Below are 18,614 nucleotides of genomic sequence, written 5' to 3' on the forward strand. Positions count from 1 at the left end.
AAAAAAAAAAAAATCAAGGAGCATTTTAAGAAAACATCTATTTAACTAATTTATAAAACATTTCAGTCTTTTGTCACAACATTAGCAATTTAATGAATTATAAAAGCAACTCAAAACATCTATTAAGCAGTCCATTTCTTTGGAGAAAGCTGAAGTTTCATAAAAAAGGAAATCAAGCAGAACCATATGGAACAGACTTCAGAAGTTCTATGATTAGGAGACCTGAAGTTATCTTAAAATGTAAAACACATCCTCTCCCAGTAGAGGGAAATCATTCCTAAAGGCCTCTCCAAGAAACCACAACTCACGCCCTCTTCTAAAAGCTGTGCAAAAACATTCTTTGTTTGGAAAGAAATAGCTAACCCACTTTTGCTAACAAAGATACTTTCTGCATACCTCTCAACTTTCAAGGATGAGGACACCACTTTTTACAGTGAATTAGTCTCAGAGAACTTTCTCCCCTCAAAAAAACATTTTAAGAATGTAGTTATTATTGAAGAGATTTATTTTTAGATAAAAAGGTGGGCTTTCTTTAGAAACTTCAAATATACCATGTTGATTTGATAAATTCCTCATTCTTCTCCTTGTTGTGACATATGGACCCAAGCTCCATCCAAGTCACGTTCTGCTCTTTGGCAGCCAGAATACCACATTTAGGAAATTTGGCTGGCTTCATAATCTTCAAGTCCTTTCACTACAGTGTTACTTCTAGTTCGTTTATTAAATACTGTGCTTTTGGCACAGCAATCTCCTTCCCAACCTCTAACACAGTTGGCTTCCATAAATAGTATTTGTTTAGGGGGTGAGAGAAGAGTGGTAGACTAAGTCTGAAGGACAAGGACTATTCACTACAGAAAGCTAGTAAACAAGGTTTTCAGTATTACAGTGTGGGAATTTATAAACACCTTTTAGCTTCACTTTGATTCCCACTTAAAGAAAAGGAAGAGAAGAGGGGGAACACAACACAGAAAGAAATATGAGTATTCATATTACACAAAAGGGACTCATAGAAATTATTTTAAAAGTCTTAATAAATAATAAAAGTCTCCCCATTGGGAGAGGGAGGAAAAAAATTTGGAATTCATAATCTTATAAAAGTGAATGCTGAAAACTAAGTTTACATGAAAAAAAAAAAAAAAAAAAGAAAATACTTTTAAGGGAAAAAAGGAACCCATTTCCCTCCCCTCCCAAAACTTTATCTGGCATCAGAATAGCCAGTTTAGCTTGGTACCTGATCAGAATGCTTGTCTTATTAAAGCAACTTAATATTTATGTGTAGGTGAAGGATATTTGGATCAATGAAACATTATAAACAAATATGAAAACAAGTTTGACACCTTTTCTGCTGAACAAATAATATTCAGAAACACTCAATAAAAGAATTGTGAAATTCATTTTTCAATGTAGACCTTGAAAAATAATTCCTTTATAACACCCATTTATTTCCTTGTGTACAATACTACAACCAACCCCAGAAATGCTGCGTAGTCAAGAGAATTTGCAGCAATAACAGGATGAAGGTAAATATATTGAAAACACTTAAAAATATTAGATACCATAGTAACAAGATTTCCAAACCATTGATGGGCGAGTTCATGTCCCACAACCAGAGCAACCCACTGGCGGGATGAAGAACACGAGTTTTTTTGGATCAATAAGCAATGCAGTCTCCCTATGTTTAAAAAGAAAAAAAATCAAGCTGATTAATACAGCAAGAAAAACCAAAGTAGTAATAGGAAAATACACTGAAAAAAAAGTTTCTTGCAAAATATTTTGCATAAAAATATAAAATTTGATTCCAGAGATCTATAAGGAAAACACTATTGCATTGTATGCAAAGACAAGAAAAAGATCAAATTAGATTACCTCAGCTCTTAACAAAACCTAAATACTAATAAAAGATCAAAGACTTAACCAGAAAGGAATCCCCGCACTTTGAAGATAAAATATGAAGCTGTCTAAAATCATGGAATTTCATCTAGAAGATAAGGAAGAATCTTGTGTTTCTCTAAAAATGGAGAAGAGAAAAAATGCATTCCATATAAACAAAAAACAAAACACTGAGCTGTCTGTACTTGAGCAGGCAACTGAAACTGGAAGCTAGTAACTTGTTTAAAGACAGTGCTTTAAAAATCTAATGTTTGTATAGTGGTAATAAAGATGTAAAAAACTCACTAGAAAATATACAACTGAGGCCAGTTTTCAAAGCTGGAGAAATAACTACGGAATTATTATGGCAAGATCGTACATCAATTAAAACGAAGAATCATCTGAAAAATTCTACTAATGATAATTTTGAAATCTCCCAGCTTTGCACAATAGGCTTAAAGTGCTCCAATGACTTTTTGAAATGCAGTTAGGGGTATTTTTTTTTTTTTTAAAGAAAAAGAATTAATCAAGCCTATTATACTACTTTGTAATTGTCAGCAGTCCTTATATATGAAAACTAAGAAAGAAAAGATAAGGCAGGATAATATGCTTCCTACATACCTATATGTAACAAGGCCCCAGTTCTCCATGGCACCTTTATAAAATAAACACAAAAAAATTATGGATATTTATAATACATTCTACTTTCTTATAATATAATTTAAAGAGCAATACAATTCAGCAATAAAATGAAATTTACTTTACCAGCTGCAAAATCTGCAATAGCAATGAGATCAATTTTGGGTAGAGGATAAGGAACATTGAAGTAGTCCTTATAAAAAGGTAGAGTTTTAGCAGCAACCTACAAAAAAAAATGAACACAAGGACAGGCCTGATAAAGCTTTTGATTATAATTAGCAGATAAATCACAGGGGAAACCTAGGTATAGCTCAAGATTTACAAAAAGAGTTATTAAAATTCTAGTCAATAAATAAAAATATTAAAATTATAACTACATTATTTCCCTTCTGTCCCTAGATAAAAAGTTATCTTTTTTTAATTATAATTTGATTCTTTTAATGTGCATATTACAAAACAATAATTCAACATGAAGTTATCTGAACAGCAATAGAGAACCATAAAGACACAACAAATTTTACTTGTTATTATAAATTATAAAATGATCCATTAGAAATAAAACTCTCCAACATGGTTCCCCACCAAATATATTTACCTCTAATGCAAATTTTCCTTGTTCTGCTTTGCCAACAGGTGTATAAACACGAACACACACACCATCTTTTGACCTTGTTTCAACAAAGTCATATTCTCCCACAACAAATGCTACCAAGTATGTTGACATGACTGGTGTACGGGCAAACTTTACTTCAACCAAATTTTCATCATCAGGGTATGGTTTTCGATCAATCACATTCTTTCAAAAGCAGAAAAAGAAAGATATATACATTAGTCACTGACAAGCAAGTGAGTCTACAAAAGTTAACACTGCAAACTTCACAAAACTTTTCTTCAGGCCTTTCTTTCCCATTTAGAACCTTTATCAATTACCATACACAATAGGCCTAGATCTATTACGCAGTCCTGACTTCACCAATCCAGTACTGAAAGCTCTCTAACCCATTCATACTAGGGTACTGGTAATCAAAATATAACTTCTCTGAGGAGGATTTATATTATAAAAGATACTTGGAGCAGATGAATATAAAGAAATGATTTGTTCATGGGAGAATATTGTACTACATCAGAATTATAAATATTTTTTTGGAAGCTGGAAACCTTTTTTAACCAAATATAAACATCAGACAGTTTGAGAAACTGACAAAAGTTTGCTTGTGAAGGGCCCACCAATTTTATGCTTATTAGGTTCTATTACTTCTACCAATTCAAGTATTTGTCTTCCTGCTTAGGTCAATAATATCAGATCTTAAGAAAGAATAGGAAAACTCATTGTCTTAAAGGCATGAATATTTCAGATTTAGGCATATTTGCTTTCTCAGGGATATCTGCTTTTTAATTAGCTGAAAAAGAACAAAAGAATAAAACTATGGAATTTCAGATAAATCAGTCATCATGAGAGAAGTGTGTTTGGAAGCTTCTGAGCAGTGTCTTTCTAGTGTTACTGGAATCATTACCAAGACTGCTTACAGTCCTGCCCTAAAGGCTAAGGACTGCTACTTCACTTATGAGTAAGATTAGCCTGGATATATGGAAATATGATTCTAAAATAAGATTAATTACCAATACAACTTCTTTTATAACACAAATATAAATTTTGCAGCTTACTGAGAAAAAGCCAAACTACTTTCTCCCATCACATAATAAAAACAATCTTAAGCACAGTTTTAACTTGATTCTTGCTTAACTACTTGCAGTTAATTATGCCTTAAGATGACATTTCTTTCAAAAAAGTACAGACAGTAAATTCAAATAAAAGCACTTAAGGAAAAGTTAAATAAGTAAAAACCAAATTTCTAATGGCTTCTTACAAATTCCAAACCACTTATTTATACATACATACCATGTTTGATAAAGCTACTCTGTCCTTTGGGACAACCAATGAGATATCAAATGTTGCTTTGATAGCAGGTTCATCCCAGCAAGGAAAAGCCCTCCGGGCATCAGTAGCCTTAAGAAAAAAAAATAATTTCTAAATTAGCAAAATAGTAAAATTTCATGAAGAAATCACAAACTTTCCATTTTCTGTTGGCTATCATCTACTACAGGCCTTAATGATAAAGAAAAACAATAATATTTTTAAATTATAATTCTGCTTTCATCACAAAGTATTACAGCATTTCCTTTAACCTTAATACCAAAAGCTTTGCCAATAATGTTCACCCCAATAGGAGAAAGAATATAAAAATTAATATAGCATGTAGTAAGGCTAGGGCAAGAAGAAAAGTTATTTCCCTTATTAAAAAAAAAATAATAATGAAAAACAGTTATGAAGGGGCAGCTAGGTGGCGCAGTGGATAGAGCACCAGCCTTGAATTCAGGAGGACCTGAGTTCAAAACTGATGTCAGACACTTAACTCGTCCTAGCTGTGTGACCCTGGGCGATTCACTTAACCCCAGCCTCAGGAAAAAAAAAAAGAAAAACAGTAACGAAGCTAAGGAATAGAAAAACCTTTTGAAAAGCAAGGTGGTCCCTATTTTTAAGTTTCCACAGGACTAGTTTTCTTCAACTTATTTGGTTCTTCAATCTTTAACAGGAAAAGTAGGAATAGCAATGATATGGGATAATATCGCCTAATGAATAAAAAGATGTACTTCTCTACTAGTTCACACAAATTATATCACCTTTGGAAAAAAAAAAACAACATCAACTAAGGAAAACAGTTAAAATGATGCCAACTCTCTTCCACCCCCACCTCGATCTAACAATTGAATCTTTCTTAAAAGAAAACAAAGCAAGTCTCATTCAGACAAAGACAAAATTCTAAAAGCTCAAAGGAACATTTCCCATTACACAGGAAATTAACTTCATTCTTTAAATGGTCCAGTTTTAGTAGGAACTTGCCACTTTTCAAACATTAAAAAAAGTTTCTGATTATGAAGACTGCCATTGCTATAATCAATCTAAATACTAAATATCCACTTCAGTATCTATCTGTTTGGTTTTGTTTCTTGTAAATGCAGCTGGTACAGAATGTCCCAAAAGTCTCTGCTCAGTTTAATTGTTTAAAATTGAGCTGAGACTTTTGGGACACAAAGTATAAATTCAATCACCATTATAGTTTTTACTAAAGATCAGACAAAGATTTTGAAACCACAAACACAATTAAGTCTAATATTATCTGAATTTGATTAATTACTTAATATAATGAAATAATCTTTACTTCAAATACTAATACTTAAAAAACTAAAGTAGTAAGGAAAATAGTACATACCTCAAACTGTGTGACAGCAGCATACCGAACCTCTCCAGAAGGAGTGGTATATTTGCTTCTATAGAAACCTTTCATTTTATCATTTAGCTCTCCAACAAAATCTATCTTTAAGGTTCCTGTACCTGTGACAAAGGATAAGTGAAAATTACTATCATGCAATTAAATTTAAAACGGCTTACTTTCAAAAGTTTTATTCAGTTGGCATCTTAATTTTTTTTTCCATGTATGCCTTAGAAACAAAAATAAATAAAATTGGGATTCCAGGAATAATTCTAAAAGGAACCTTAATAACTTTCACTTGTTTAGTGGTATAACATTTTGTTCATGTGACCAAAATTACAATTAACATTAGATCTTATTTTTATGTTAAACATGGTATATATGTGTGTATATATATATATATTCAATACAGACATACATATTTATATAATTATCTTGCTGCACAAGAAAAATCAGATCAAGAAGGAAAAAAATATGAGAAAGAAAATAAAATTCAAGCAAACAACAACAAAAGAAGTGAAAATGTTATGTTGTAGTTCACACTCAGTTCCTACAGTCCTTTCTCTGGGTGTAGATGGCTCTCATCATCCCAAAATCATTGAAACTGGCCTGAATCATCTCATTTTGAGAAGAGTCACATATTAGATATTATTTAACAAAGATAATAAACCCATTTATGTCACTTCATTAACTTTCAGTCTAAAATTACTAACATAGGAATGGTTGGGCAGAATATAATATATAAATAAAAAGGAATATTATTGAACCTTGGGAAATGATGGCCATTATATAAAATATAAAGAACTAAGATAATACTGGTAAGATTTGTATATGATCTGATGCTAGATCAAATAAGCAGAAGCAGGATAACAAATTATGTCTACAAAAATGTAAAGGAAAATGTCTGGATTTGTCATTTTGTTGATACTGGAAACTCCCTGTACCAGTGCCAGCTGGCACCTACTTTGCAACTTAGAGTCTTTGAGAATTACTAAATTACTGATAGGCTAGTAATTTGCCTAAGGCCACAGAATCAGAATTTGCCAGAGATAGGACCTGAATCCATTCTGCCATATACCTATCTAAAATACACACATACACACACATGTGCGCACACACACTTATATAGATGTAAGACAAGTACATAACAGAAATAATTAAATCAATGTTAATAGTAAAATCTAATAAAAAATTTTAATTGTTTAACTGTATACAATGAATCCCTAAGAAAAACTTATAAACAATATTTGTTATCTAGGTTCACTCAAGTTCAACAACTCTTCATCTTGACACCATTGTAATCCTTTATGAAAAGTCAAGGACTGATCTAAAAAAGATACCAATAAAATGAACCTTGAAGCTTATTTAACTTTTCAAATCGCAAATAATTATATATGTTTAATTTATAAGTAATGTAATGCTGACAAAAATGTAGGATAAGTTAGACAATTCCATTTAGTCCTAGTTCAGTACAGTCAATTCATCAGAAACTAACTTCCAGAGGAAACAGATTACAAGTGCTTCTAGGGTTCAAGACATAAATTTAAAATTGCTAAAAATCAACAACTATAGAATTGTTACCAATGTTTCACAAGTTAAAATTACTACTTACTAACAGACTAAGCCTACTCCTTGTAATATTCATAAATTTAATTAGGAGTAGGATTATAAAGAAACACATTAGGATATATATCCAGAAAAGTACCATCATTGTACAAGCAATCACTTTGGAAGCCATAATTAGTCTTAATTATGTTATTCATAATGTTTTGGAATGTCCCTTTCAGAACTTTAGGACTTAAAGCCTGAGTATCAATCAATCAATCATGAAGAAAGGAATGAAGAATGAAGCATGTATTTTATTAATTGCTTACTCTCTGTATACATAATTCTGGGAATAAAAAAAAAAAAAAAAAAAAAAAAAAAAGCAAGACATTCTCTGCTTTCAAGGGAGAAACAACAAAACAAGTTTCAACTGAAAGTCAGATGTAATAGTCCAGTGGGCCTTGCTTAAGCGTGGCAAATGAATTATTTTTTAAAGAAGGGGGATTTGAAATGGTTCTAAATTTGAATGGCTACTAGTACTTCACCATGAAAAGTGCTGTTCCAATGATTAAGTGTTATAAAGACAACTAGCCAGCACACTTGCAGATGCAAGAAATGGACTTGTACTTCATCAGCGCCATTTCAAATTTTTGCCCTCAAATCATTAGTAGTTTAATAAGGTAAAATAGAAAGATTACTAGCATTTTACCTATGATCTGCTGAAAATTTCATGCTGTTATTAGGAAAGACAAACAACCTATAAGATCTGCTGAAATTCAAAGTAATGAGAACCTCTTTCTTTCAGCAAAGATACATGCATAGTCTCACAGAAGATAGTTTGAAAATAATTCCAAATGTTATATCCTAGTATCCTTCTCCACTGACTGTCAGAATCTAGTCCTAGCTCTTCTTTTCTCAAGATAAAGAACCATGGCAACACAATGCTAGAATTCCTGCAACAAGTGACAACAAAAATGACAGGAAGTAAGAGACATTGCCCTTACAGTCTCAGTTTCATTATCTTTTCTAGTTTTAACACTTTTTTATCTTACCACATTCTCTACAATATATTGGACACTCCATTTCCTGACTCTAGGCATTTTCTCTGGCTGTCACCACATTTAGTCTAGAACTCTCACTCTCATCACAAATATAATAATGTTTGTCTCCTGGCTTCCACCAATGTTTTTTTCCAAGTCCCAATTAAAATCCCACTTTCTCCAAACTCTTCCCAAGCCCCTTGAATGTTAGTGTCTCTCATTTGTTTATTACCTCCACTTCATCTGTCTATAGCTTGTTTGTGCATAGTTCTTTTTATGTTGTCTCTCCCATTATGCTATAAGCTTCTTGAAAAGGACTGTCTTTTATCTTTCTTTGTTTCCCTACTGCTGAATGCAAAGCAGACACTTAAATGACTACTAATTGAAACATGGGTGAATTAGAACCCAGCTTCTTAAACTGTGGGTTGAAACCCCATATAGGGTAACAATGTGGGGGTTAAGAAACTATGATTTTCAATAAATGTTTGATTTGTGTGATGCTTTTATATACCTATATAGCCAGGGTTATGTAAAAATTTAAGTGGAAACTTTTCCACTTACACAACCGTAACAAAAAAGTATGTGAATATATTAAAAAGTGTAAGAAATGGCTTACTTTGTACTTTCCAAATTATAAAATGTGAAAAAAGTAAAATCTCAACAAATACTGAACAACCCAATCTGGAGTTAACCACTTGCAATAAATGCCTAGGCAATAATTAATGACAATGATGATAATACACAAAGATGCATCATATATGCTTATACGTGCCCATAGTGGGGTGTGTGTGTGTGTGTGTGTGTGTGTGTGTGTGTGTGTGTGTGTGTGTGAATGTATGTAGATATAAAACAATATACAAGAGATCTCCGAGAAGAGAAAAACTACCTATAATTACAATGTGTAGGGATGAAATTTACAAAGCTACAAGATTTTCCTGGATCAATATTGCTCTGACAAGGTTTTAAACAAAGAAATCTTTCACTGTTAGAAAATCATTAGTTTTACTGTAATAGTCTCTTGACTTCTAAAATATAAATATGACCTGCTTTAAGAAAATCTGATACCATCTGAACTGACAAAACAGATAAATTCTAGAATGGCTGTTTCCATTACAAAAGGATTCCTGTCCCTTGTCCATTCCCCACAAAATTTCTTTAAACAGCAGACCTCCTTTATTTAAACACCTTATAGATCAGTAATTTCATGGTATGTAAAAAGTTAAAAATGGAGTGAAGATTAACTAGAAATTAAGATAAAACAGCTCTGAAATTATACATTTAAATCAGAGGAAAAACAATTTTGATTTATATACATGGTTTTTGAATAATAGTGAATTACACAACATAACTCACTTAAAACAAAATAATGTGAGCACTTTCTCACTAAGTTCATCTTTCTTTCATTTAAAAAGAAAACTCTGTTGACCCAGGACCAGTTTCAATGAACCTGAATCTTCCAACATAATATTTATCTACTAAAAATGTACAAGTCATGATGTAATTTTCAACTGAAAGCTTATATGGATATATATGATCAGAAATATATGTGATAAAAGAACTAGAGAACATTGTAAAATGCAAAATAGACAACTTTGATTATATTAAATTAAAAAGGTTTTGCATAAACAAAACCAACACAAAGATTAAAAGGGAAGTACAAAACTGGGGAAAAAAACGTATAGTCAATGTTTCTGATAAAGGTCTCAATTCTAAAATATATAAAGAACTGTAGAACTTACAAAAGAAAACAAAGTCATTCACCAATTGATAAACAATCAAAGGAGATGAATGGACATTTTTCAGATGATGAAATTAAAGCCATCTATAGCCACATGGAAAAATACTCTAAATCACTACTGATTAGAGAAATGCAAATTAAAACCAACTTTGAGGTACCACCTCACACTTCTCAGATTGGTTAAGATGACAGGAAAAAATAATGATAAATGTTGGAGGGGATCTGGGAAAACTAGGACACTAATGTATTGTTGGTAGAGTTATGAAATGATCAAAACATTCTGGAGAGTAATTTGGAGGTATGCCTAAAGGGCTATAAAAATGTGCATACTCTTTGACTCAGCAGTGTCATTAGTAAATCTGTACCCCAAGGAAATCAGGACCCACATGTGCAAAAATGTAACAGCTCTTTTGTGGTGGCAAAGAACTGGAACATGAATAGATGTTCATCAGTTGGGGAATGACTGAATAAGTTGTCATATATGAAAGTAATGGAACATTATTGTTCTATAAAAAATGATGAACTAGCTGATTTTAGAAATGTCTGAAAAGATTTACATGAACTGATGCTAAGCAAACAAGGATAACCAGGAATACATTGTACACAGTAACAGCAAGACTGTGTGATGACCAACTATAAAAGACTTGCTTCTTGTCAATAGTGACAAGGCAGTCTCAATAAACTTTATGAAAGAAAATGCCATCAGTATCCAGAAAGAAAACTATGGAAATTGACTGTAAATCAACACATGCTATGTTGACTTTTTTTCCTTGTGGCTTTTCCTTTTTTGCTCTGATTTTTCTCTCTCAACATGATTCATTAAAAAAAAAAAAAAAATGTAAAGTTAATATTACATGTATAACCAGAAAAAATAAAACAAGGGAAATATATAGGATACATAAATTACTGGATGACAAAAGCATTCATTTTCAAAATGTTATTCAAAATAAAACATTTTAAACTCAAGATATTCTGAATAAAAAATAAGTTCTATAGCTCATTTTTTCTTAATATTACTACATTGCTTACCTGTTTGAAGTGTACTAGGAAAAGACAATGTAACTTTCTCATCTTCATTCTGATAGTTAAATCCCGTAGCATGTATTTCTGAAACAAAGAGTACCAGTTTAAACTCATGAACTTAATTCAGATAACAGCCTATTATCAAATCAAAATTTCCATTAACAGCAAATAACTTACTATCTTAAAGAATTATCAAAAGCATATGTTATATGTGGCTTATGTATATATTGTGTGTATATGTATATACATGTAATACATACATACATATTATATATATATATATATAAATATGACTTTTAAATGCCAAGATACAGAACAATTTAGACTTCTGCCTCTGTAAGAAAATGATTACAAGTTTTAAGCTAATTCATAAATGTGGAAGCAGAAAAAATAAGGTTGTTAACGTATCCCTCATATTTCTATGACATATTTGAGAAATCTCCCTTTCTGTGCTACTATTTCTCTCACATACACAAGAGATTAAATAAGTTACCACAATTTCAGAAGGCCAAAGATGCAATAAAGTTATGCTCCCCTGCTAGAAAGGTCAATCTTGTTCAACCTCTAAAAATACAAATATACTTGGGATAAAGAAATCTCATTTTGTAGACCGCCAAAAAACTAAGTTCCACAAAAATTTTCAAAACAGTAATTTTTCACAAAGAGGTTTCATTCAGTATAATATAATGCTGAGATATACTCTTCTAGGAAGGCTGAGGAAATAAGTTTATTAGTGCAGTCCAAAATTGAGGTTGCATTTCAAGATGAATCAGAGAATTTTAGTCAAAAAATATTTAAGTGCCTACCATGTAACAGACATATTTTAGGGATACAAAGAAAGGCAAAAGACAGTATCTGCTTTCAAAAAACTCAATCTAATGGTGAAGAAATACAAACAAGCTATATACAGGACAAATAAATAATTAACAGGGCGCTGAAGAGCAATGCCTTCATTTTGCAAAATGAGGAAACAAATCCAGGGAATTAAAAGTTATTTGCCCAAGCTTACACAGGAAATAAGTGGTAAAGCCAGAATCTGAATCCAGATCCTAAGATTAAAAATTTAGAGCTATGATGAACAGTATTACATACAACTCTCTTGATTTCACAGATTCTCAGACTCTAAAATTCATCATTCTACACAATTCTAGACAAGCCAATTCTAATTCCTGTGTAATAAAACTAATATAATTCATTCTTTATCTTATAGGAATCATACCAAGACTGGAATTTTAAAGAAATGTTTTTAATGTAACTATCCTTTAGAGCCGCTTAGAGTTCAACTTAAGCCAAGTCAAAATCGCTTCATACTCTAACTTTCCAAAAAACAAAGATTCCCAGACATCTAGCAGCATTGCAATATTTGTACATATTATTTATTAAGTTTCTAGATTTAAATAAATAAATGTTTTATTTTGTTTTTTTCTGAGGCTGGGGTTAAGTGACTTGCCTAGGGTCACACAGCTAGGAAATCTTAAGTGTCTGAATTCACATTTGAACTCAGGTCCTCCTGAATTCAAAGCTGGTGCTCTATCCACTGCGCCACCTAGCTGCCCCTTCTAGATTTAAATAACAATGAACCCTGATCAAAAAAAGCTGGGGACTAGCTCCACATTTGTCCCCTGTTCCCAAGGTTGCTATCATGTTCAGCACTTAGGGGAGAAAACAAAACAAAACATACATATTATTTATGAATTTTTCTTTATGATCAAGGCAGGAGGTAGCACACCCCAATGAAGGATGCTAATGTTCACTAAAAATTTAAGAAGCTTCAGAATTTATCAATAAACAGCAAAGATGGAGCCAACAGAATACTAATCTTCTAAAATGAAGTATCTTTTATGCATTCACATTCTACAAAATGTAGCAATTATTTGTGGATATTAACTATGAAACATTTAATATGTTCTGATAAGCTACATTCTGAAGGTTTATGGAAGCAAATCATCATAACTTTTGCTTCAAAAGCTGGAAACAGAATCAATAGAAAGACATAAAAAAATACTTATCACAGGGACTTTTGGAAAACCATTAGTTTTATTGTTAAAGACAAGCTCATTAAAGTAATCTATTCTAATTGTACTGAGGCTGATATATTGAAAAAATTGGCTTAAAAATTATACAAGAATAATAATTATTTAAGATATACACAGGATTAACTTTATATGCCATTTGTTCAAAGTCCCAAGTTTATTAAACACTACAAATTTGTTTTATCACAAGAAAAGTTGCCAGAGGAACTCCCTTTTTAGGTACACAGAAAAATTAGATTACCAATCCTTCCAAATTGCATCTTCATATAGCAAATAACTTCCTCTTTTTTTTTTCCTTTTTGCTGAGGCAATTGGGGTTTAAGTGACGACTTGCCCAGGGTCACACAGCTAGGCAGTGTTAAATATCTGAGGCCACATTTGAACCTAGTCCTCTTGACTTCAGGGCTGGTGCTCTATCCACTGCACCACCTACCTGCCCCCATTCTTCCCTTATTTTATAGTTTAATAAAGGAGACAATGTCACTCCAAACAGAATCAGCAGTAAAAACATTGTAAAATGTAAAGCAAAAGTAAAAATTTAAATTAACTAGAAGACACAAGGTTCAGTGATTAATTGAATGATAACCAGAATCCTTCTTTCTCTTTAATCTCTTGCTAAATATTATCTTAAAAATATGATTAGCTTTCTTTCCTGCTCTATGCTAATCATACTTTTATGATGGGGGAATCTAACAACAAGATTATTTTTCTGTTCAATAATGACTAAAGCATAGGAATAAATGCAGCTTTTCTTAAAATATCTATCTAAAACCACCAGCAAGCATTATCTGCAATGGGGATAAGCTAGAAGCCTTCCCAAAGAGATCAGGGATAAGAGATCAGGAAGCCCAATATCACCATCATATCAGATCTAACTTACCATCAAAGAAATCTGGTAGTGGCTAAGAAACAGAGTTGGTAGGATTAGTGGAATATATCAGGAACACTATACATTCTTGTAAATGACCAAGTTTGATTATCCCAAAGAACTAAGTTTTGGGAACAAAACTGCTTGAAAAACAGTAAGGCAGAAACTAAGTGCAGACCAACATTTCAAACCATATATCAAGATAAGGACAAAAAGGGTACATGATTTACATATAAAGAATGATATCACAATTAAATCAGGGGAGCAAAGAAGGGTTTACTTGTCAGCTCTATGAATTAAGAATTGAGGATCAAATAAGCAAGAGACAAAGCATTACAAAATGTAAAATGGATCATTTTGACTAAATTTAAAAGGTTTTGCAAAAATAAGGAAAAAAACTCTGGGGGGACAGGGAGAGGTATGAAGGGGATTTACAGCAATCATCTCTGATAAAGACCTCATTTCTCAAATATAAAGAGAAAACTAAGTCAAATTTATAATACAAGTCATTCCCCAAGTGATAAATGGTCAAAGGATATGAAAAGGCATTTTTCAGAATAAATTAAAATTATCTATAGACATGAAAAAATTGCACTGAATCACTAGTGATCAGATAAATGCATATTAAAACAACTCTGAAGTACCATCTTACACCTATCAGATTGGCTAATTTCATAGAAAAGGAAAATGACAAAAAGTCAGAGGGGTTGTGGTAAAATTGGGACACTAATGCACTATTTGTGGAATTGTGAACTGATTCAACCATTTCAGAGAGCAATTTGGGACTATGCCCAATGGACTATAAAACTATTCCCTCTAATCTAGCAATACCACTACTAGGTCAGTAACCCAAAAGATCAAAAAAAAGAGAAGAGGACCTATTTATACATGGACATTTATAACATATTACTGTACTATAAGAAATAACGAGTAAGATGATTTCAGAAAAACCTGAGAAGATTTATATGAGCTGATTCAAAGTGAACAAGCAGATCCAGGAGAATATTGTATTCAGTACAAATAGCTGGGAATGACTTAGCTATGCTAGTAATACAATGATCCAAGACAATTCCAAAGGAATCATGATAAAAAATGCTAACTGCCTCCACAGAAAGAACTGATGGAGTTTGAATGAAGAATGGAACATGCTATTTTTCATTTTCTTTCTTTTTGTTATAGTTTTCTTCTACAAAATTACTAATATGGAAATATGTTTTACATGATTATATATGTATAACCTATAATACATTATTTACCATCTCAAGGAGGGAGAGAGAGAAGGGAAGAAAAAGAATTTGGAAATTAATTTTTTTTAATGAAAGAGTGTTAAAAATTGTTTTCACATGTAACTGGGGAAAAAATTAATTACCACAAATAATAACTTAAGTACATAGAAGATATCTATATGTAATTGTTAACTTTTTTCCTTAAAGCTAAACCTCTGACTAAATCTATCAGTTTTCTTTTAAATTTCCTTATTTTTCTATAAGTTGAATAAGAGAAAACTCAAATTAAGGTTTGCCTAAAGTAAAACTTGAGAAATAAAGTTTCATATTAGAGCACTTGTTCTTCCTCAATCTATTCACCATTTTTGCTCTTCTCAAAAGATTATATCCCAAGTGAGCATGTATTTTCTCATAAATATAAAAACCAATACAAACAGCTTCAAAATGCCTTTTAAGTTAAAGTGTAATATAATTTATCCAGGAAATGGAAGCTATTAGAAAGACTGGATATACAAGCATTCAGGACTATGCTCTTAAAGAGTATGTCAAATTTTTCACAAACCTTATAGGAACAATAGTACTCAGAATTTAAAAACAAATTATATTCACTCAGAATTTAAAAACAAATTATATTCATATTAAGTTAGATGTCTGAAATTTAGATGATATTTCACACAGAAGCAGTGTTATAAATTAGGGCCTTTTTTAGCCTAGATCATAAAAACCAATTCCAATAGACTTGGGATGGAAAATGCCATCCACACCCAAAGAAAGAACTATGGAGACTAAATAGGATCAAAGCATAATATTTTCACCTTTTTTGAGAGAGAAGATTAGTTGTTCACTTTTTCTTCCTCATGGTTTTTCCCTTTTGAGCTGATTTCTCTTGCACAATATGTCAAATAGGGAAATAAGTTTATAAGTTGCACATATATTAACCTATATCAGATTGCTTGCTACCTTGGGGAGGGAGAAGAGAAAAGGGAGAAAATTTGGAACACAAAAAGGAAATGTTAAAAACTATCTTTACATGTATTTGGAAAAATAAAATTTTAATGAGAAAAAAAAAGTTGACATGTAGTATAGCATTAATCCAGTATGATAATATTTGACAGAAGTGTATGTGTGAGTTTGTATGCAAATGTACATATATTTATTCCTATGTTATATGTTTTTGCTTTACATTAAAAATCAGAAGGTCAAACAACTACACTTCTATGTTATTATATCTTTCAATGAATCTTGGCTAAATCTAGTTATCTACTTGAGAGATATCCTGAACTAGACCACACAGTCCAGTAGGAAGAATAATGGGTTTGGAGTAAGAGAATCTTTATTTTTATCCCAGCTCTGCTACATCTATATGAAACGGGTCTCTTCATCTCTCTGGACATTGAGATACTCAGCTATAAAAGCAAAGTGTTAAGATTAGACAGCTTCTGAGGGTCCCCTCTTCAACTCTATACTTTTAAATCTGGTATACTTTACAAAGCATTTTCTTCTACTTAAAATGTTTTTGGAGGGTACTGGTAAGAGATGAGGGAAGGAGGGGTTTTAAGGTGGGCTGCTGCTGTGGGTTTTTTTTTTTTAAATTTACATTTATTTTACAATTAAATTATTATCAAGAGGAAATGTATCAATAAAATGTATTGTTTAAAAACAACAGTATATATGGAATACTATTGTGGTACAAGAAATGATTAGATGGTTTCAAAAAACAGGTTAGAGTTATATGAAATGATACAGAGAAAAAAAAAGAGCAGAACCAGGAGAAATTTTTACATAGCAATAGCAATTGTAAAGACAAATAATTTTTGTCCTAAGACAAAATTCTTTTAAAAAATATTAATATTTTATTTTCCCCCAGTAACATATAAAGACAATTTTCAACTTTTTTTTTAAATTTTGAGTTCCAAATTCTCTCTCCCTCCCCTTCCCTCTCTCCCTAAGATAAGAAGCAACTTGATATAGATAATACATGTTCAATCATATTATGAGAGAAAATAGAGACAAAGGAAAAAACAAAATACAGAAGTATTGCTTCTACCTATCATCTCTTTCTTTATTGGCAAATAGTATTTTTCATCATGAGTCCTTTGGAATTGTCTTGGATCATTATACTGCAGAGAATAGCTAAGTCATTCATGGTTTGATCATCATAAGAGTTCAGCTATCACTACATAAAATGATGATCTGGCTCTGCTCACTTCACTTCGCATCAGTTCATATAAGTCTTTACAGGTTTTTCTGAAATCATCCTACTTGACATTTCTTACAGCACAATAATATTCCATTGCAATCAGATACCACAACTTGTTCAGCCATTCCCCAAATGATGGGCACCTTCAGAATTTCCAATTTTTTGTCCTCACAAAAATAACTACTGTACATACATATTTTTGGACAAATAGGTGCCTTTCCTTTTTTGTTTTGATCTCTTTTGGATAGAGAGCTAGGAGTGGATTATGCTGGATCACTTTTGTATTCCACTGCATATAGCCCTAAATTGCTCTCTGAAATGTTTAGATCAGGTAATAACTCCCCCAAAACAGTACATTAGCATCTCAATTTTCCCATATCCCCTCTGACATTTGTCATTTTCCTTTTCTGTCAAATTAGCCAATCTGATAGGTGTAAGGTGGCACTTCAGAGTTGTTTTAATTTGCATTTCTTTAAGCAACAGTGATTTAGTCTACTTTTTCATATGATTATAAATAGCTCTGATTTCTTCAGATGAAAACTGCCTTTGACAACTTATCAACTAGAAATTCATTTCTAAGAAAAAACTCTTAGGATCTCTAAAAAATACAATGACCAGCCACAATTCTAGCCAAAACTCTACTCCTGGAAAAGATTTGGATTTTTTTGCTCATGGTTATTGTGGGAATTGTTTTGCTTAACTATACATTTGTGATAAGGGTTTTAGTTATGTTGCTTTCTCAATGAGGGTAGGAGAAAAGAAAGAAAAACAGAAGGAAGAGAATGAGGATTTGAAAATAAAATTTTAAATAAACTGAGAACTAGTATTTCCTGTATTCTTCTGTCACTTGTATAATTATAAAATTGAAAGCTGCTATAAAGGACAGCTAGGTGGCGCAGTGGATAGAGCACTAGCCTTGAATTCAGGAGGATCCGAGTTCAAATCTGGTCTCAGACACTTAACACTTCCTAGCTGTGTGACCCTGGGCAAGTTACTTAACCCCAGCCTTAAGGGGAAAAAAAAAAAAAAAAAAAAAAGTAAGCTGCTATAAAGAAGCATCTTTACAGTATTATTCTCATTAGTATTCTTATGGAAGTTTCCTAAAAATTAAAGTTTTATAGCTCATCCAAAGGACAATAGAGAGATGTGAGGAGGGCATAA

The 18,614-nt window shown here is 31.8% G+C and overlaps 1 protein-coding gene across 1 annotated transcript in view; it reads right to left on the bottom strand.

The window, feature by feature from the left end:
• Nucleotides 1–18,614, bottom strand: part of NPEPPS (aminopeptidase puromycin sensitive) — a 73,043-nt gene that overhangs the window by 37,023 nt on the left and 17,406 nt on the right. The window contains 8 exon segments of the mRNA XM_074261318.1: nucleotides 1,557–1,646; nucleotides 1,648–1,672; nucleotides 2,491–2,524; nucleotides 2,635–2,731; nucleotides 3,104–3,304; nucleotides 4,409–4,516; nucleotides 5,781–5,902; nucleotides 11,133–11,210. Of these exon segments, the coding sequence (XP_074117419.1) occupies nucleotides 1,557–1,646; nucleotides 1,648–1,672; nucleotides 2,491–2,524; nucleotides 2,635–2,731; nucleotides 3,104–3,304; nucleotides 4,409–4,516; nucleotides 5,781–5,902; nucleotides 11,133–11,210 (755 nt within the window).

This window comes from Sminthopsis crassicaudata, chromosome 4, assembly GCF_048593235.1.
Source record: "Sminthopsis crassicaudata isolate SCR6 chromosome 4, ASM4859323v1, whole genome shotgun sequence".
In the NCBI taxonomy this organism is placed as follows: Eukaryota; Metazoa; Chordata; class Mammalia; order Dasyuromorphia; family Dasyuridae; genus Sminthopsis; species Sminthopsis crassicaudata.